This window comes from Nelumbo lutea, chromosome 3 (assembly GCF_056320005.1).
Source record: "Nelumbo lutea isolate HS-2025 chromosome 3, American lotus-T2T, whole genome shotgun sequence".
In the NCBI taxonomy this organism is placed as follows: Eukaryota; Viridiplantae; Streptophyta; class Magnoliopsida; order Proteales; family Nelumbonaceae; genus Nelumbo; species Nelumbo lutea.
The window spans coordinates 11,909,293-11,931,532 of NC_142686.1; the positions used below are offsets into that span (position 1 = coordinate 11,909,293).

The 22,240-nt window shown below is 39.2% G+C and overlaps 1 protein-coding gene across 49 annotated transcripts in view; it reads left to right on the forward strand.

Annotated features, from left to right (window-relative positions):
• Nucleotides 1-4,892: 4,892 nt before the first annotated feature.
• The window catches only part of LOC148862962 (zinc ion binding protein), a 29,474-nt gene continuing 12,126 nt past the window's right edge, over nucleotides 4,893-22,240 (forward strand). For 4 of the 49 annotated variants that reach the window (XM_088978082.1, XM_088978072.1, XM_088978056.1 and 1 more), the window contains exons 1-4: nucleotides 4,944-5,264; nucleotides 5,537-5,617; nucleotides 12,871-12,909; nucleotides 21,839-21,951. Coding sequence is in view for 1 of the 49 variants with exons in the window: in XM_088978065.1 (XP_088834191.1) it covers nucleotides 7,975-7,984; nucleotides 12,871-12,952 (92 nt within the window). In the remaining 48 variants the exon portion in view is untranslated. Of the gene's footprint in view, nucleotides 5,392-5,536; nucleotides 5,618-7,941; nucleotides 7,985-8,960; nucleotides 9,051-12,870; nucleotides 12,953-14,143; nucleotides 14,563-21,821; nucleotides 21,952-22,240 lie in introns of those variants that run through there. The other 45 variants (XM_088978043.1, XM_088978075.1, XM_088978060.1 and 42 more) reach the window with 37 other exon arrangements.

Consider the following 22,240-nt stretch of genomic DNA (forward strand, 5'->3'; position numbering starts at 1 on the left):
TGCCTGACACTGAGGAAGTCCGTGCCCGAGGGCGCCGCACCTGACTGACTTGGGATCTGACGCTTGGCGGCCGCACTCTAAACGGCCACCTGCCACCGCCATTAACACCGCCATCTCCAGTTAGACAGACGGTTAGGCAGTGACGGTTCTGTCCCAACAGAAAGGACGACGGCCAAATTGACAAGCGCAAGGATAATCATACCCAACCTGACAAGGGCCTCGGAGCGAGTGCGCGGAGTGATTATAAGAGCCCCCTGCCCCCAACAAACGAGGTATGCAAACTTTGCGCTATCTGGTGTTATCTTGCTTTTGAAGGATTCTAACTTGAGCTTCGGAGCCGCTACACCGGGTTCCCTCCCGGAGCTTCCTCATCTCCTCTGTTTCAGGTTCCCTGCTACCTAGTTCAGAAGCAAGGTCGTTGACAGCTAAGACCGGCCAGATCGCGCTTCATCACTATTCTTAATATTTCTCCTTGGTTCTTGGTATCTTTTACTGAACAAGTTTAAGTCAGGTAAGGTGACTCAGGTCTCATTTTTTACTGTTCTAGTCTCCTAGATTTGCCTTTATCTAATTATCAATGAGCTAATGGATCAAAAGCTTAGGCTTGAGACATAAATGGGCTTTACCCTTTAATACACTGAAGCTGCGAACGTCTGCATATGCTTACCTTAACATGCAGTGATCAATATTGCAATCTGAACAAAGAGTGATTAATGTGGATGGTGTGTAATCTAAGGGTCTGTTTGGTTTGCAGTTGGAATTGGAATAAAATCAAAATCTTTCAGAATTAGAATTAGACTGGTCCCGGAGTCTATTTGGTTTAGATAGGAATGGAAATGAAAATTGAAATAAGCAGAAATGGGAGTTCATTCCGAAGAGAAGGAAAATGAATGGCCGTTCTCATTTCCATTCCAATTTCTGATCCCTATTCCCACAAACCAAAGAGAGCCTAACTTAATAATACTAACTGATGCCAGCAATTGTGGTCTTATTATAACTTTCTAATGCGTTTATATGAATTTGAGTCGGTGCTGAAAGCCTAAACCCTTTATGCACGTAAATATAAAGGATTAAAGTTACTAGTAGTGGGTCTGCTAGTGCTAGGCAGGTCGTCCGGCAAAGGAATCTTCCACGTAGCAAACTGGTTTGGGACCCAAAAATGATAGATATAAGACACATAATCTAATGTAGCAGAAATATGGCAGAGAGTGTGGGAAGACTCTATAAGGATCCGTTTGGATATGACCGGAATCAAAATTAGAATCAAAATCGCTTGGAATCAGAATTTAAATGGTTTGGTCTTATGGTTTGTTTGGTTCAGACAGGATTTGGAATAAGCTATAACAGGATTTCATTCCTGAGGGGAGGGAGGGAATGGCCATTCCTTCAAATGGGGGAATGCCATTCTAGCAGGAATGGGAATGAGATTCTAATTCCACCTAATCAAACACTTATAATTGGAATGATCCATTCTAATTCTGATTTTAGACCCCCATTCCTGTGAAACAAATGGGCCTTAAAATCTATAAGGCTATGTTTGGTTTGAAGGAAAATGCAAGGAAAATAAGAGAAAGGTAGAAAAACCTTTACAATTTACAAACCTTATATAGGTTCCCGCCCTTCCCTTCCTTTCTCTACCTTTTCCTTCAAACCAAACATAGCTTAAAAAAATGATAAAGGGAAATGAAAGAGGAATCCAAGCCATGCATCCCTTTTGCTCCCGTGCAACTGAAACAAATACATTATGCTTTATGCACCACATAATCAGATGCGGAATAGTGTGCTGATTCAAGCACATCTAATTTTACTGACATAATGTTCCAGATGAGTGGTGCATGATGCTCTTGTACATGGTAAGCTAATATTCCGAAAAAAATGAAAAGAAAAAGGGATACCCAAAGTTTGGATTTGCTCCTCACAGTGCGCTATAACACATGTAGCACATTTGGGTGGTGTTTGGCATCAATGCTATTGATTGGGAAAATGATTTCACGTTGGTGCCACATCAAAAAAAAAATAATGGTGTGTCAAGAAATGCAGATTTGTTTGGGTCAATTTCTCCAGAAAATGCAAAGAAAACAACCATGCCTTGGAATTTGGGAAGATGTGGTTTGTGAAAACGACAAATTTGGCATTTTCTCATTTTTGTAACAGTTGTTTCCAACATTACTATAATGTGGCACCAAAATGACATCATATGAAGCATTAGATAATGTGGACCAATGATGAAAACGGTTATAGAGCATTAGTACCAAACAAAAGCAGTGCCGTTTCCCCATAAAACATCCTATGTGGCAGCATCGATATAAAAAGAAAAGCAAATTTTTCATAGAAAAACTGTGCAATAGGCCCTTATCCATACAACACCATTTTCTCGAGTTCACATCTGTGCCCCACATGCACATCTTAGTGTGCATTTTAAACATCTCCCTTACTCTTTATAGGGAGATGCTCCCAATACACCGGTCAGAATGTGTTATGGGGCACAGATGTGAATTCCATTTTCTCAGAAAATGGCTATGAGGCAATGGCATAGATGCCAAACAAAGCTTGGAATATCTCGGGTACTTGTATTCATGGGGAGATGATCTTCATGCACCTGCACGGCTGCAATGTGGTATGGGGAGATGTTAGATGCTATATGTGAAGAGCAAGTCCCAATTTGACAGCCCAATCTGAATGATTTTCTATTACCTGTTTAAAGCCTGTTTTGTGTAATATATTGTACGGGCTTTTAGGTTTTTATAGTTTGTTGTCTAATAAGAATTAAAAGTGCACGAATTTATGAATAGAGGTTGCTCATCAAGAACTTTGAATTGAGAAAGCTTGATGAAATTTAGGTTGAGATCGAATTAATGCTGGATCAACCAAGAATCTTGTTTGAAACTTGCGTAAATGATTTTGGCACCACAAAGCTGTAAAGTCCAGGGCCGACAATATTGATCCACCTAATCCACCCATTTTATAACGGATCAATATGGGTTGAATGGCCCATTAGGGTCAGGGTGGATGGATTGGGTCAAGTTAATCATAGGATCGGTTAGGCAATTTGGGAAAAAGGATTTGTGTTCATGAACTACCCTCCAGCAGTAGTCCAGCTGACTCTCTACCTCTTTATTCTCTCTTTCCACTCTCTCCAACACTCTTGCTATCATGTTATGGGCATCCCCCTCCTCTCTTTATTTCAAGAGAATGTGGGTGTTGAAATATCAGGTATTCATCAATGTTCCGTGGTATTTTATTATGTTGTATTCAATGTTTAGTCCATTCTTTACCCAACAGACCAAGAGCAAATTCGTGATCTTTACAGTGCAAAATGTTGCAGAGACTCTTACAAGAATGACTTTAAAATCGTTATACTTACAGGTTCTGTATCCAAATGGTCACGGAGCCTGTTAACCTTATTATTTGATCGAGTATCTGAAGTAGCTTATGCAAATTGGTATATTAGAGTTGGTCTTCTCCCACTACAACAAATGAGGGTTTTAGCGACCATTAATTAACGATTACCTACAAAAATTGTCGTTGTAAGACATTAATAATGTCAAGAATTGTCTCTCGTCGTTATTACTCTACAAGACACGATTATTTAACCACCAATTTCAAGTGTCGTCATTATTTGCCAATCGGTTCCGTCGTTAAATTTAAAACACTAAATTAAATAAGTTCGCATCTCCGCGTCATTGCCTGTTGTCCCACAAACGCTCCACATAACGTACAACTGCCATATGTTCAATCATACGTGGTAGAGCGTTTTTGTGTGTGGGGGCAAATGGGATAAGCACGTTAGATCCAAAACGAGCCTAAATTTCATTCTCCTATACAACGTTTTAAAAAACGATTAAAAAATGAAACTGTTTTGCCCACTGGTTTTTGAGTTGATGGTTAGACCGTCCGGTTCTAATAGATGGCCCGTTTTAATAAAAGAATAAAAAATTAAAAAATAATTTAAAATAAAAATAGTTAAAATCATTGAATGGGTTAACTGTTCGACCAATGGGTTGCTGAATTTTTTAATGGTTTTTGGCTAAATAATGGGTTTGGAGTAAAATGGAACCCGTTGCCTAGACGGTTCTCGAGTCGAATGGTTCGACCATCTGAATCAACAATGGTTTGAAAACCTTGCTCCCATATTCCCACCCCCTCAACCTTAATGGTTCGACCGTCCAAATTGTCAACCCATTCAACGATTTTTTACCATTTTTTATTTTTAATTTATTTGTCATAATGATCCGTCTATTCGAACCGGACGATTGAACCATTGAACGGTGGCCAAAATGGTTCCGTTTCCAAGTCATTTTTTAAAACATTTGATTTGAGGTTGAGGGGGCGAGAATACGGGAGAAAAAGGTTTGGGCTCATTGTAGAGCTAATTGTTACGGTCTGACACAGGCTTAGCCTTGCATATGCTTTGTAGGCTTACATTAAGGGACATCACCATCATTTTTGCTTATAAATTTTTTGGGAGAATTGATGTTATTTTCAGGCAGACCACTAAAAGCTTAACGTACTCTTTGATGATGGGTGGTCGACCTCCTTGGGTGCCTAACCTTAGCACTCCTATACCAACTTCCCTCGCGGGGCAGCCTTGATTAATGGCTAGTATGACTACCAGGGTTCCTCATGGGCGCACACATGCTTATAGGGATAGTGCATGGACCGACACTCAATGGAGGCTTAGCATGCGGGCTTGGCTCAAGCATGACCTTTCACCATGCCAGCCCATTGCCTAAGCTGAATGGGCTATCCCGTTGCCCCTAGCGCATGGGTGTGTTCTGTCATAGCGATTGCTTATCAACATGACACACAAGTGCCTATCATAATTGGCATAGAGGCGATCCATCACATCGGTGCCAAGTCATCTTTATTCGCGCACAATCACCTCACATCATGGCCTTTCGCCTTTAGTACCTAAGTTCACTTCCCATGGACCGGTTAGAACCAGCCGAGTGCCTGCTACTGACCTTAGCGGAGCCATTTCATCCGCCAACTCGCAGCCTCTAAGCTATCTCATCCGCTGTAGAAGTACCATCGGCAGGCGGTGGGGCGGATATGCGAACTCAAGTTTTCTCCAGGGCATTTCCATCGTTAATAAAAGCTAAACAAAATATCTATCTCGCGCCGGTTTCCAATTTTCTATCCCGCTAAAACTCTCCATCTCCCTCCCTCCCCCCCCCCCCCCCCTCTCTCTCTCTCTCTCTCTATAGAGTGGTTCTGCGGACGGTCAGAGGATAAATTCGGGATAGGTATCAAGCTGATCAAAGGTACAAGTTCCTCTGTTCCTCTCTTCGTTCCCCCCTTCCTCCTATCTCTCTCTCCCTTAGCCCTAATGTTAATCGTTGCTTTTCCTCCTGAGAGTCTTAGATAGACGATTTATGAACAGAAATGCTGGTAAGTTATTCATTATATTCTCGTTTTTTTTTTTTTCCTGTCAAGTGGATTTTAGAGCTGCCACCGAATAATCTGTGTGGGTTCTTTTCTCTTGAACCATAAGATATGATTTTATTTTTCTTTTCTCTTTGAACTACCACCAAAGATGACAACAAATACATTTGAGGAAGGCACCATCAACTTGAAGGAGAAATCATTACAGTGACTTCATAGTTTTGCACAAGAGGTAAAGTTCTTTATTCTTAATCAATCCTCTTTCAATTGATAGATTTAGGGTGTTTTAATATTTTGGATTTGGACACTATTTATGTAAATGGATTAAAGTCAGATTTACAACTTTATCTAATTGATAACAAATTGTATATCTGATTCCAATTGGCAATTGCTCCCATCAAGATTTGAGTTCGATTAAATTTCATATTTATACATATATGAATAAACATCTATCATTGTTTTACCTAAAATGGATTGACTCAAATTCCCTATTCAATTTGAACCAAAATGCCACCAATTTGACTGTTTGAAGACAGGCTCGACTTTAATTCCTTTCTCTCTTATTTTATTTAGAAAATAATGAACAAGTTTATTAAATAGAATTATCTATTCAACTTAATTAATGGATAAGTAAATGTTTAAACAGGAAAATATTAAAGGGTGTGGTTCTGTCCAACATCAAGTTCAGCCATTCAGAAACTCATAAGCACCTCGTTCAAAAGTTATTCGGTAAAAGACAAATTAATAAGTTTTCCAGTTCAGCCAGTTCTACTGCTATCAAATGTCTCCTAGAAACTAACCATTGACCTAGCTTGCTGAATATGCAATTGACACACTCATTGCTTCAGTGCCTCAGTGGCCAATGCTGCCTTATGGAAATAATGGAGCCTTACAAGGTGAAATCCCTTAAATTCATGCTGAGGTGGAGTGTAGGGGTGCAAGTCAGGCTAGTTGGGTTGGGTTTAAGCTCAACCTAGGCCTAACCCTAAGAATTGGGCCTAAGGCCCGAGCCTGAGGTCAAGCCCAAACTGTTCAACCCAGGCCTGACTCAAACTGAAATTTGATGCCCTTGGGTTGGGCTTGAGTCTGGACCGGGCTCGGATTGGTCAATCAGCCCACACTAAAATTTGATGTGAATGTATGTATATATGCACACATGTATGCATATGTGTATGATTTATCAAAATATAAATGCATATATGTGTTTGTATATACATATAAGTACGTACATAGGTGGGACATGCTTGGGTTAGAATAAAATAGGGTTGAGCTCAGGCCAGGTTTGGGATACCTAAGGGATGACTAGCCCAACAAATAAAAAAGCCTGAACTTTGGAACCAGGTCCAGCCTGAGAACCAAAAATTCAAGCTCAGACTGTGTAAAATTGTGGGTTGGGTCAGTCCATGTTCAGGTTGGGCTCGCTTAAGTTGCACCCCTAGTGGGGTGGCATGTAGCTGGTCTATTGCCTCTTTGCCTCCTTTTTTTGGGACTTAGTGTTTGCTAGGAACCCAAATGGACCCATATAGGACATAGTCTCCATGGCCACCTAATTATTTTTTACTTTACTTCCAATGAACACATTGAAAGTTGAAACTGTCTTTTGTTTGTTTAATTTCATTATTTCTTCTTTTTTTTTCTTTTTATTTAATTTATTGTTATTTTTAGTGAGCACCCTATGCACCCATTATTGTTAAAATGTTGAATTGTCTACCAAGTTGATGCATAAGTGGATAGTCTGAATTAAGCCACAAGAGCCAAAATTTGATGGCGTTGGGTGGAATGGCAGGTTGGGTCTAAAGTTGGCACCCCTAGCCTCTTCAAGAGAATAAGATGATACCACACAATTATAGTTGCCTTAACTTACTATTACTATATATTAGGATATTCCTAACTATCACAAACTGCTTTTAGGTTGCATCAATGGAATTTGATATGGAAATGTTGTTGGTTGCATCAAATTCCTCAAGTAGATGGATTTCATGGTTTAGCTCCAAGGAATGGTGCTTTTCAGAACTTAGAAACTTGAGGGATTTAGGGTATCAAATCCACAAAAATCTTTGGATTTGATCTCCTAGTAGGGATGTGGTTTCAATTCCACAGGATTCAGATAAGTAGAATTGAACTGCATACACCAAATTTGATCCTAAGCCAAAAGTAAACATAGGATTGAAAATCTTAGCCAAATACCCTGTAGTCTTTGCCAAAAGTAAACATGTTGTTGCTTGTGCATGTGTGTGAACAAGAAGTTATCTGAAGGAAATTTAGGAGTAGGTCTATTCCAAGTTTTTAAGTATGAGCAGTCTCATCCAACTCATTCCTAGAATTACATTTTGTATATTTTTTTTGTCATGTGTTTGTGATATGTTAGTGATTCACTATGTGGTTCAACTTGCCATGGGTTGAATTGTGGGTTCCACTGTGCAAATTCTAACACTGAATTGGCCATGGGAATGCAAATTCATACTTGTGGTATGGTGGGCCTGGAAACCTAGTGGTGATATCCATAGCCTTATTAAGTTTATATCTTAGTAATTGGACTGATTCTATTTCACACAGGTCAATGCTTCATAATGACACATTTGTTAGTGAATGATTGAAGGTAACATCTACCTCAAACTCTGAACATTGTCCACCCTTGGAATAAGAGTGAAATTTCATGTAGTTGAGGAAAAAGAAAATGATAATTGGAATGATGAATACAATCTCCTTCTATCAAGGGCTCAAACTTTAATGGTTTGGGCTAGGGATCTACTGAAATTAAGGCTGTCAATGGTTGTGCACACATAAAATCGAATTCAAGTGGAGTATGGTTATCAAGCCATTTTATAATCCAAGAAAAAGATCCATCTCCAGTAACAATCTGATAGTGGATCCAATTTAAAAGATTGTACTTATTACTATTACTAATATTAATTTTCATGTTCTAAGCAAAGTTACAATTAAATGATCTTATTTCAGGTCATCATCATTATTTAAGCTCTGTTGGCTACACGAATCCTGTTTTACAATTTTATTTAGTTTAGTGATGTATCCATTTCTAAATTATATCTTATTATTACTCAGCCCTTGTTAAATTATAAATCCTTAAGACCTCTTGAAAGATACAAATCCTTAATGTAGTCAAATATAACAGAAGTGGTTGCTAAATCATTATAATAGACAATACACCATCTTATTTAATGCATGCTCTAGTTTTAGTACCATAATTTTAGTCATGGTGTCTAACCATGTCTATAAATCAATAAACAATGTTAGAGTATCGACAGGTCACATCATGGTTAAAACTGTTCTTGCTCTATAGTAAACAACTGTTAGCCTACAGTTCATGCAAGATTAAGATCTTTATTCTTTAGTAACTGTAATTTTCTTTTACCCTGTAATAGAAACATGCATCAATTGATTGCAAAATAGATTTTTGTTTACCAAGAAAAAAGTTAAAACACCTCACCAAAAATTGAACAATATATCAGAAGATTTCACACAGCAAATTAAAAACATAATAGAAAAGAAATAACAAAAAGAAAGTTAAGGGTGATCTGTGATTCTACTCTTTCCCTTACCCAATTGTAGGAGTCCTTTGCTATATGGAAATCTTGACATGGTGAACTTGTACTATGGGCCCACGCCCACTAGATAAAAGGCTTGCTAAATTATCCATCTGTAAGGTATTTGTACCCAGCTGGACTCTTGGTGTGGATCCTTTTTTCTTCTCCTTTTGCATATTGGCAAGGATGCAAATCCAATTTGTTGATTGTCCCATTACATGTTGGTCTTGATTTACTATAGTTATCATGCACAGAGATGCTGTAACTCATGGCCAGTTAACACGGAGATGTTTCAAGACCTATTCCTTAATGACCTTAACAGAAATATCCATTTGATTTTACTTCTCCCAAATCAACCTCATCCAATCAAAAGTCTTCAACTCCCTCATCTTGAAGCTGGGATGACTTTAAACTTTGATGGGAGTGCTGCAGGCAATTCGGGCAAAGCTGGGATAGGTGGAATCCTGAGGGATGAACAGGGTCTGATTTGTTGGGTGTTTAGTGGTCCTCTAGGTATTACAAACTCAACAAATGCTGAAGTGATGGCAGCCCTCACTGGTATCAGAATAATAAAAAACCCGGGCATTCAGGAATTATCCATAGTAGGAGATTCAGTCAATACCATCAAATGGCTGAAAGAGAAGGAGGGGGGCCCATGGAGGTTGAGTCACTACCTGTCAGAGGCTAGAGACATTCTGGAACATTTGAATGTTAATCTGCAGTGGATCCCAAGGGAAATGAATCATATTGCAGATGGTTTAGCTAAATTGGGAGTAAATCTAGAAAACTTATACAGCAACAAGCTCCCCCCCTTTTAATTTTGCCTTTCTGCTGCTCTCTCATCTATTACATCTGCTCACGTACTTTTGTCTATTTCAATGAATTCTGGTTAAATTTCTCTCAGGAAAAATCATGGACTTCCATTCAATCCTAGTTGACTTTACAAAATATAAACACACACTAGAATATGGGATATGGAGTATGGGAAGTGATGGTGTATGTGTGTGTGTGGGGGTGGGGGGGGTTGGGCTGTCAATTGGACTGGATTTGGATTTGGTCCAATCCGATCCTTAACACCAGAATAAGCACACTTCATTTCTAAGGCAAAATGACATTTGAAGTTTTTAATGTACTAGCCATTGGATTTGGTCCAATTCAATCCTTATATAAAAAATTCTTGATGTCTTTCCTTGCATATTCTAGTTCTTTCTTGCCATTAGATTTTTGAACCTTTGTACGGGTGCTGGAGAAAACACCATTCTTTTTGATTCCTGTTTATTCGCATGCTCATTTGAGTTATTGAGCTGTTCATCAAGTTGCATTAGAACGTTGTTGGATGCTAATGAATTTGGATTTATGATTGTTGGTTATCAATGAATCTGGGCATACAGAATCAGTTACTTCGTAAAAACATGGTGACAGACCATAAATTCTGATATAAAAAATGATGTGACTGCCAGACAATAACTAAAAAATTGTGCAGGATAGGATCTATATCAAACTGGAAACTGACTGTGAAGGTCTTGGCTTGTTTAGTTTCAGGCTTGACTTTGATGTTACAGTCTATGTGCCAGCAATGCGGTTTTTGCAAATGTTTATAGACTATATGAGGATACCAACCTGATGTTCTCATACCAGTCCTAAGAAAAGGTTTAGACTGTGTAAGGAATGGCTGATGGGTTTCATGGGGATCAAGGGTTTGGATGTAGGATAAAGGCTAGATAATGAAAAGATGGTATGCCAGGAGTCTTGAACTTGGGATGGACAAAGATCAAAATATTGATCTGTATCCAAGGTCATGGATACACTGATGTACACAGGGTTTGGGATTTTGAAAGTTTGGGATGATAGTAGTTATCCTTCTCAGGCTGATACACAGTGATGCCCAATTTTTGGTATCAGGGCGTATCAATATTTTGATCCTTGGGGATGAAGGGTTAAATATAAGATAGATGGTTTTGGGCTCAGAGGCTGCAGCTCGATCGCACCTCTCCAAGGGATCATGTATGAGATAGTAATCATGAATCAGTTTCTGTTTTAATAAAATTCTATTATTATTCTTAAGAAAAGGGTTAAAGATAGATGTTGGGCTGAAAAATATAGCATTAGAATTCTGTAACATACATGATAACACAAGCAAAAAAGAGTAACAGAAAAACAGATAGAGCTATTGGAGTCTGCACCAGTAGATAAGAGTTATTGGTAGATGCTTAAGCCATGGTTACTATTTACAAATTTGGCCTAGTTGTGGCATGTGACAGATTAGGAAATTCATATATTGGGTTTTTGGGTGATTTGGCCATTTGGGTTCAGATTGATGTAAGGCTGTAATAATTGATATTTGTAAGGAAAATTTATGGTTTTAAGGGTCTAGAATGTGGTTTAGGGAGGACTGAAATTTGTACATAAAATGGGAAGGTCTTAAGTGCTGGAATGCAGAAAATATTGCATAAAACACCATGTGGAATGAAAGCACGATATATTAGGATGATCTGTATGGTTGGTTTGCACTGGAAATGATTTTCAGATGTTCTGAGTGAGGAATCACAATCTTTGACAACAGAAAAGAGCAAAGGCAATAGAAGAAAGAGAATAAAGATAGCCTAGAATGTGTCTTAGTTCTCCAGGCACCTAGATATTTACCCAAGGGTTTTGGTAGCATTATCTTGCAACCAGGATTTTTTTTTATGGCCAAAACACAAATCTTCATTTGTTGCCTCAAACCATGTGCTTGGTTTGTCATTGGGTGAAATTGGTCCTCTTTTGTGCTGATCTAAAAATTCAGTTTATCTACTGTCCTGCAAGGCTGCAACGTAGTAATCACAAATTGGGCTTGATTCTAATTTATACTTTCATCTGTTTCAATAAAGGGTCAAAAAGTGGGGCATCTAGGAGGTGTTATGGATGCCAAGGTACAGGCATGAAGATCACAACCTGGCAAATTGGACTAGGCATGATCCAGCAGATGCAACATATCTGTCCAGAATAATTAATGACCATCCTACAACCATATGAAAATTGGAAGGATGATCTTCTCAAATTACTCTTTGGAAAGATGATTGGATTATTTAAAGAAAGAAAAGTAATTCATTCTGTTCTTTTATTCACCACCAATAACTGTTCAAATATATTTTTTTGATAATTGGAATATTTTTCAATTGTATATTTTCCCTAAAAAAAAGTGCAATATCTTTCTTTTTTTCCTAGGATAGTTGATAGGTTGGAAGAATATGGTATCTATTTAGTTTTGTTTCTGATGAAAAGTTCTTAAAGCTCAGTTTGGAAAGAGTATAAATACAAATATGTAGAGTGAAAAAGCTTTGTATTTTATCTTATTTTATATGTATTTGCATTTAACATATTTGTATTTGTATTCTTTCCAAACCGAGACTAAAGAAATTTATAAATGGTGGGTAAAAACTAACATCATTACTATAGTTTTTGATGATTAAGGTTGTCGTTGGACGTTGGTTATGCTTTAGGATTTTTGCTTTTAAAGCCCAAAAGCACAAAGCCCCAACTTAGTACTTTGTTATTTGGGGCTTAAAAGTGTTTTGGCTTTGGATTATAATATTTTAAAAACAATTCTTACTAAATACTCAAAACACTTAAGTTCTGTTTTCCAAAGCTAAAAGCTCAAAAGCAACAACTTATCCAAACAAAGCTTAAATTATTTACTTTTCACCCAAACCACTACTTGGTCAGGATTTGTTCTTATGTGAATATCTGATATTGTACATTTCTATGTATTAGTAGTCTCCATTTTCCATCCTATTAAAAAAGCATTAAAGAAAATAAAAGAAGAGAGCATCACATATTTGTTGCTTTCATTTAGTTCTTTAGTTATTTTTTCATTAGTACACTTAGTTTTTATTTGCATATTCCTTTAAATTCTCTTAAATATTTCTTTTGTTAATTATTTTTTGTTTATGACTTGTAGGTTATCCGGTTTATCCTCTCAAGTATTTTCAAGGTTCAGGTAGTGGGCTTCATGTTGAAACTACTTTTTCATATCTTCTCAAGTATGTTAAGCCTTTTCAAGTCATCCATATATTCTATTTTTTTATTCATGCAGAAATCTCTTACATGCGTGGCTATATCTTTTATTGTCTTCTTTTGGTACCAATTGCTTAAATCGGTTTTAAAACAAATCTCTTAAATCTTGTCATAATCACTTCAATCTTGTTATAATTTTATTTGAGTTGGGCGATTGAGCATTTTTAGGTTTTTCTTTTCTTTTTTGAGTTTTGTTATATTTATTTATTTATTTTTCTAATATATCTATTTTTTCCTCTTATGTCCAAGTAATTGAAGATGAAGGGTTCAAATCAACAAGACTATATTTTATCCAGCTATCCATTTTGAATCTTTTATTTTGGACATCGGAGTTAATAAAGAATTATTTTGTTAATAAAATTATGATTGATTTTCTTTTTATTAATTTTGTACTTATTTGGGTAAAATATGCAAGTATTCAGTATTATAATGAAATGCAAGGAATTTCAGCTATGCAATATGTTGATTTTTGTATTTTTAATAAACTCCATTTAATCACAATGGTATAAAGCGATCATTATTGTGATTATATTATAAAAAAATGAGATAAATGGCAACAATATACAATGGTTATTATTAGTTTTAAATGCATTAATGGCAATATTTTTAGTCATTATGATGTGTCCATTAGTGACGGAATAAGTTGTTAATAGTTTTGAAATCATTGGCGACGGTGGTTTGTGGTCATTAATGTATGCTTAATGGTGATAACATAACTTGTCGTTAATAGTTTTGAATTAATAGCGACAAGTTCTTTTTGTTGCTATTGTAATATTTTAACGACGGATTGCATTTCCGTCATTAATATATTTTAATGACCGAAAATTTCAACTCGTAGTCTAGACTTTTAAAGGCAAAGCCTTTAGCGACGAGTGACGACGACATAATATCTTGTTGTTAAAAACTTTCAACAACAAAATTTGGACTTTTAACTACAGTTTTTCCTATCGTTAAAAACCTACTTTCTTGTAGTGTCCATTTCAGGTTTATTTTTGATTATCTGGTCGATTTCGTGTGTGAACTATGTTGATTGGATGTGTAACGTGTGTTTGTTGCTGTCATTTTAGTGTATTGTTTGAGTTGAAGACGTAAAGCAAAGCGACTTTGGTCCCTTTCTGTCATAATTTATCTTGCATTTTTGTGGTTAAATTAAATAGAAATTGAAGCTGTTGTTGCTATCAAATATGGAGCCGAGGGCAACAATGTAATTTCTAGTGTCTGAGGCCAACGAGTCCAACTTGTTGAGAGAAAGAAAGAAAGAAGATGTCAAAGGCCCCAGGAGTTATCTTAGGGGCGAAGGCTCCGACGGTCAAGTTGGCAAAGGGCTCTGAGGGGTTGGACCAAGCAAGAGAAGATACTTAGAGCTTGAGTTCCAGTCTGTCTTTACCTCAACGTGGGCCCTTTTTATAGTTGGAGTTGCTCGAGAGGAGGAATAGTTGGGAGCAGGTGGCGACGGTTGACAGTAGTTGGTGATGGGTGATCAGCATGCGTTAGGTTGACGCCACGTGTCGGGATCCACAAAATGGCTAGAATGCATCCAGTCGATGCCATGTGTTGAGATCTGCAGGTCGGCCAGGTACCCCTACATTAGCTGTCATTACGTGATTTTCATCTTTTAACTCTTGTGAGTTATCATGAATCTATAAATGAGCTCCGCTTTTGGTTTCATCATGACATTAAGGCTGCGTTTGGATGGGGTGTAAAAATACACCGAAAACCGGTTTTACTTTGATTATTGATGTATTTTATACATCGATTTTTTTATGTAAAATTCCATCGAAGTAAACAAGATTTTAAGTAAATGGCTCTTCATCTTCGTCTCCTTTGATCATCTCTCTCTCATCGTCGAGCACTTCGCAAGCCCTCTCACTGCCGTTCTGCTGGTTGGGCTAGGTGAACTTCCTACTCATGTCCTCCACACCTCTGTGTTCGAACTCGATCAAAGGAGGGTCTTGAGGAGCAAACATGGCGTGGTTGTGCAGGGGACGAGGGCTCATCTTGATGCCCCGACAAGCTTGTCCCCATGCAACCAAGAAGTTGCTGGTGGAATGGCCATCGATGACCAGGTGATGGGTTGTAAACCCTACCACCAGCGACCCACAAGTGAACCTTGTGAGTTGAACCTGCAGCAAGGCTTCTGTCTCCTTGAGATTGGGGTGGAGGCTCAACAAAGCTAGCAATGGCTTGAAGGGCATGGGCTGGTCGAGCGTGTAGTCGGCCAATGCTTCTGCAAAATTGATGCCACGGCTGTTGAGCAGAATGAGAGGGTCACCCTTGTCGTCTACTGCCAATCTGCCAATCCACTCTCTGTACTCTGCTAGGGCCTTGCCGAGGCCTTGCTCTATGGTTGCATTTGGAGGGGTTGGTGGTCGGTACACATAGATTGCAACTATGTGGGTGTTTGTAGGTGACCTTGTTGAAGACACTTAGAGGAATGCGAGCAGTGTTTGAAGGAGAAATATCTCCTTTGTTGTTTGGCTTTACAATCTTGGAGCTTGGGTTTGATAACACGTGCTTGTTATAGTGGAAGAATAATCTTCCACTGTTGAAGACGCTCAGTGGAAGATGCATGGATTACAACTAAAGCTAGTATTGGTACATGAGTGTGTGGAGGATACAAGCTTTGTGGGTTGATTGAGTTTGACGAATTGGGTTAGACCTTAGACGTGTTTATATACTAACACTCCGACACCACAAACCACACGGTCTATGACAAATTTGTCACAGGTAAGGGAGGAAGCTCCAGGAAAACAACAACAACAGATATAAATATATAATTAATTATTGTTGCTTCATCTTTTAGTTACTATAGTGTTGGCAATCGTATTTGTCATCGATACATGGGTGTAGTTTTACACCATTGTTCATCCAAACGCATATAGAAAAAACGTTGATATTTCACACTATTCTTCCTGTTAGCATAGGGGTATTTCTGTCCTTATACCCAGATTAAGGTTGCTGATCTGTAATGCTGTGTTAGAACCAATGCTCCTTCCTTAAATAAGGGCACATATGTCTTTTCAATTATTTTTAATAATAAAAAGCACTGTCTGGTCGAATGGGAGTTATGTTCTTGAGACTTCCAGTTCGAACCAGACTTTCTCCTTTTCTCTTTCTCTCTTTCTCTCTTTCTTCCACCTTTCTACCTCTTTCTACATAATCAATCTCAGACAAATAGAACTCCAAGGTAGGCCGAATCATAACATGGTATCAGAGCCACTTGAATCTGCTTAGATTTCTATTTGCCTAGATTTCTATTCTCTGCGCACCCTATCTAGGGTTTCTCTTGATTTTTCTGCATTCAACTGGAGATAAGGGAAATGGCTGAAAAGGAGTGATCGCCCTCTTCCCTTGGAGGTTTCTATGCCTCCAGTCGGGTCTTGTGTGGTCGGTTGCTGTGGTTTCTAAGATCGCCCTCCCCTAATCGATGAAGAATAGAGGGCCGATCTGTGTGGTGCAATGGCTGTTTTATGTGGATTGATTTCCTGCTTGTGTGGTCGTTCCTTCAGTAATAAGGTAAGAGATTTCTGTGCATGATATCTGTTATGGATCAAATAGGAAGTGTGTTTCAGATCATATGCTGGGGTTTTAGACAGTAGCATGCTAGGGCTTATGCTGTTTTTGTGTATTTCGAAGGAAGAGTTGTGATCATATAGTGGTGAGATTTCAGGTAGCCGTAGGAGTAGGGTTTGTGGTGTAAAGAGCACACTTTTCAGCAACAAGGGCTGAAGTTAGTGTGATGAGTGTGATCTAGTCTTGTGCACTGTGCAGAATTCAGTGGTAATATAATTCAGCAAGTGTGCAGAATCGGTGATAACAGAATGGGAGATAACAGTGATTGTAAACTTAATGTGGTGGTGCCTACAGACTACTTGAATCTTCAGATGACCTCCATTAAACTAAATGGAGAGAATTATGTGCCTTGGGCTAAATCCGTTGAAGTCTTTCTAAAGGCAAAGAAGAAGGTAAAACACATAAGAGAGGAGAAACCCTCCAGTGACTCTCACGAGTATGAAGACTGGGAGCAAGAGGATGCTCAGATCATCACATGGTTGTGGAATAGTATGGAACCTAGGATTAGTGTAAACTTCATGTTTCTTGACACTGCCAAAGATGTGTGGGACCATGCGAAGAAATTGTATTCGGGACAGGACAATACAACCAAAGTGTATCAGTTGAATCAAGAGTACTTTAATCTGCAACAGGGCAATCAAAGTCTTGAGGAGTACTCTGCTAGCATGAGAAACATACGTAATAAGTTGAATGTCTATCACCCTCTCACTTCTGATGTCAAGATTCAATAACAACAGAGAGAACAACTTGATGTGACTAGATTTTTGGTGGGACTGAAGTCTGAATATGAACCAGTACGGGTTCAGATATTAGGAGGATCAAAGACGGGAGAGCTCGAGGAGCTTAGTCTGGCCGTGGTGGTAGTAGTGGTCCTGTGTATGGCCGAAGTGGCAATGGTGGGCCTACTTATAATCGTGGTGGTGGTCGTACTGGGGGCAGAGATTCAGGGGGAGCCCGTGGTAGAGGACGTGGCTCAGGCCCAAGGAAGTGCACTCATTGTGGTATGGATGGACATACCATTAACTATTGTTATGATCTACATGGTCCACCCTCAACCTGGGCCAATCATGCCGCGACTAGTGACTCCAGTTCCAACTTTAGTCTGGAGAATCATTCATCTGATCAGATACCTCCTACATCCACAGATGGTTCCGTGAAGGAGATGGTGAGTGTTTCCCGTGATGGATATGAGAGGTTTATCCAATCACAACAGAACATGGCGACTTTCGCTCACTCAGGTATGGCTTGTCTGGCATCCACACCCAATCCCTGGATCATTGACTCTGGAGTCTTCGATCACATGACTGGAACTCCAGGTGTGTTTTCTTCCTTATTTCATTGCTCAACATCACAATCTGTCACCCTTGCTAATGGTTCCACATCCTCAATTTGTGGTTTGGTAATGTTGACCTAGACCCTGTATCCCTCTCCTCAGTTTTGTATGTTCCTAAATTGCCTTTTAATCTTATGTTTGTTAGTAAGCTGACCAAATCACTTAATTGCTCCATTACTTTTTATACTTGTATGTGTGTTTTTCAGGATTTCAAGACGGGGATGAAGATTGGTGGAGGCATGAAGCTGATGGGCTGTATTATCTTGATGGTGGTGGCAGAACTTCAATAGCTCTCCAGTCATCCCTTTCTCCTCTCCAGTGGCACTGCCGATTTGGTCATCCGTCGTCAAAAGTTTTGAAGTCTTTGAGTCAACTTTCTGTTTTGGATTGTGAGTCGTGTCAGTTTGGGAAACACCATTGTGTTCCCTTTAGTTCTAGGGTTGATAATCGTGTGTCGAGTCCTTTTTCTTTAATTCATTCCGATGTTTGGGGTCCTTATAAAGTGATGTCATATAATGGATATAGATGTTTTGTCATTTTTGTAGATGATTTTTCAAGGATGACATGTCTCTATCTAATGAAAGAAAGAGGTGAATTGTTTACCATTTTTCAGAAATTTTATGCTGAGATTCGTAATCAATTTGGTACCCACATTAATGTTTTTCCGTTTTGATAATGGCCGTGAATATTTATCCTCATCATTTCAAGAATACCTGGACCAACACGGCATTATACATCAAACCTCATGTACCTACACCCCACAACAAAGCGGGGTGGCTGAGAGGAAGAATCACCATCTCCTGGAAACAACACGATCCCTAATGCATCACATGAATGTTCCTACACCCTTTTGGAGTGATGTAGTGCTTACCTCTTGCTTTCTGATTAATTGGATGCCCATGTTCATCTTTGATGGTCATTCTCCGTTTACGGTCTTGTTTTCTGCTTTGTCTCAGTTTCCTCTTATGCCTAGGGTATTTGGGTGTGTATGCTTTGTCCATAATCTAGGCCCCGGGAATGACAAGTTCGATGCCCGTTCTCTCAAGTGCATCTTCCTTGGCTATTCTCGGACCCAGAAAGGGTATAGGTATTACCATCCTAGTTCTCGACGGTCTTTTGTGTGTGCTGATGTCACATTCTTTGAATCTACTCCGTTCTTTTTGGGGTCCAGTGATACTTCTTCCTCCTCATCACCTCCTCCTCTTCCACTTCCCGTTGCCGACCCTCTTCCCCTTGTTCCAACCGTGACCAAACCTTTGCCTCCGGTGCCACCACCTGTTGAACGCCCACCTATCCGTCATGTGTATACACATTGCCCACACGTACCAGCTACTACTCCTCCGGCTACATCTCAGTCGACAGATCCGGCACCAGACCCGCACTCAGCATCTGAGCTTGATCTCTCCATTGCCTTGCGGAAAGGTAAACGTACTTGCACCCTTCATCCTATTTCTAATTATGTTTCACTTACTCACCTTTCCGCCTCCCATCGCCGGTTTGCCACCATGTTATCATCAGTTGTTGTCCCTAAGGATGTCCAGGAAGCCCTTGCTTCTCCAGGGTGTCTCTACCCTTCATCATAATCATACTTGGGACCTCACCGCTCTTCCTCCTGGGAAACAAGTTGTTGGTTGTAAATGGGTTTATATGGTTAAGTATCTGCTTGATGGTAGTGTTGAACGCCTGAAAGCGCGATTGGTTGCAAAAGGGTACTCCTAAACCTATGGTGTTGACTACATAAAGACCTTCTCACCGGTTGCTAAGATAGGGTCAGTTCGTGTTGTGATCTCTCTTGTAGCCATGTATGATTGGCCGCTATATCAGCTTGATATCAAGATTGCCTTTTTGCATGGTGACTTACTCGAGGAGGTCTACATGAAGCAACCTCTAGGGTTTGTTGCTCAGGGGGAGGATGGTAAGGTGTGCAAACTAAGGAAGGTTATATATGGGCTTAAACAGTCTCTTCGAGCATGGTTTGGTAGGTTTAGTGAGGTAGTAAAGAAGTTTGGTATGAAACAGTGCAAAGTTGATCATTCTGTATTTAATCATGACCCTCCGGGAGGAAAAATACTGTTGGTGGTGTATGTAGATGATATTGTTATTACCGAGAATGGTAACATGGGTATTGACAAGCTGAAGACTTATCTGCAGGATCATTTTCAGACAAAGGATCTTGGTAAACTGAAATATTTCTTGGGGATAGAGGTAGCAAGATCCAAGTATGGTATTAATTTGTGCCAGAGGAAATATGTGCTTGATTTGCTGGAAGAAACATGCTTGTTGGGTGCTAAACCAACCGAAACACTTATAGACACAAATACCAGGCTAAGCAGTGATATGGGTGAAGTGTTTGAAGACCCTGACAGATATCGACGACTTGTGGGTAAACTGAACTACCTAACCATTACTAGACCATACATCTCATTTGCGGTTAGTGTGGTAAGCCAGTTCATGCAGAAACCTTTGATTCATCATTGAAATGCATTTCTGAGAATTGTGAGGTATTTAAAAGGGGCTCCGGGTCGCGGTCTGATATACAAGAGTGGCGGAAAACTTGAAATAGAAGGGTATTCTGATGCTGACTGGGCCGGTTCTATGTCTGATAGGCGGTCTACCACAGGCTATTGCACTTTTCTAAGAGGAAACCTGGTGACATGGAAAAGTAAGAATCTGATGGTTGTGGCAAGAAGTAGTGTAGAAGCAGAATATAGGGCTATGGCGCACACTTCTTGTGAATTAGTGTGGCTAAGGAACCTTCTACAGGAAGTAGGGTGTAACATCAATACTCCAATGAAGCTCTATTGTGACAATCAGGCTGCAATTCATATTTCCTCTAATCTGGTGTTTCATGAAAGAACCAAGCACATTGAAGTTGACTATCACTTTGTGAGGGAAAAAGGTGCTGAATGGAGAGCTAGACACTACATATGTTAATATAGGAAACCAGTGGGCTGACTTATTTACAAAAGGCTTGAGTCGGGGAAGAGTGGACTACATATGTAACAAGCTGGGAGTATATGATATATACTCACCAGCTTGAGAGGGTGTTAGCGTAGGGGTATTTTTGTCCTTATACCCAGATTAAGGTTGATGATTTTTAATGTTGTGTTAGAACCAGTGCTCCTTAAATAAGGGCACTTATGTCTTTTCAATTATTTTTAATAATAAAAACTCACCAGCTTGATGGGGAGTGTTAGCATAGGGGTATTTCTGTCCTTATACCCAGATTAAGGTTGCTGATCTGTAATGTTGTGTTAGAACCAGTGCTCCTTCCTTAAATAAGGGCACATATGTCTTTTCAATTATTTTTAATAATAAAAAGCACTGTCTGGCTGAATGGGAGTTATGTTCTTGAGACTTCCAGTTCGAACCAGACTTTCTCCTTTTCTCTTTCTCTCTTTCTCTCTTTCTTCCACCTTTCTACCTCTTTCTACATAATCGATCTCAAACAAATAGAACTCCAAGGCAGGCCGGATCATAACACTTCCAAACGCACAATAGTGTAAAAGTTGCATCTATCCGGTTCATTTTTTGTGGTTACATGTTGGACCAGTCTTCTTTTACACCGATGAAGTTTTGCCTTTACACCTCAAACAAACACAACCTAAGTTTATAAGGCCGGAGAGCGTTCCTGTTCAGTACGAGGGCTGAGTTGACCCGTTGATTTGGAGAATGGTCCGCCCAAGCCAGCGTTGGAGTTCACCCTCAAAGGAGGAGACTAACTTGTCGTTTGAAATTTGTATTACAGTGCAGAATTCATGGCGAGTATAAATACAAATACATACAAAATACAAGAATGTTTTAATATGAAGTTTTGCACTCTACATATTTGTACATGTACTCTGCCTTTGGGTTTTGGCCCAGTGGATCTCGACTGGGCCGCACTTGTTTGATTGGCCCATTGGTCATGCTTGTAAATTGAAGTTCAGACTATACACCGTTTCAGGGGTCTTGTAACCACAGAGCCAGAGCTTTTGCCTTTGGCCTTCCTCCGCGAAGAAGAAAACCATCCCGCTATCGCGAAGGAGGGAGGGTATTATGTGTCATTTAATTAACCAGGTATTTTTCTAATTTGAACCATCCTTGTTTTTCTGCTTCCTTTATTTTCTATTTCCTCTACGAATTGTTAGAGAAAAGATTATTGCTTTGTGATAAACTTGTTAGTCTCTGCAGTAAAGGTTAAATCTGGTTCCTATTTGTTGCTTCTGCCTTTGCAACAAAGTCAAGATTTACTTTGTAATCTGGTTTTCAATTACTCATGTATACTAGGTGTTTGGTTATTCTGGTTCACTCCATTTTCTGATGATATATCTCAATAAAGATGAACGAAATTCCCCTTTCTCTTCCA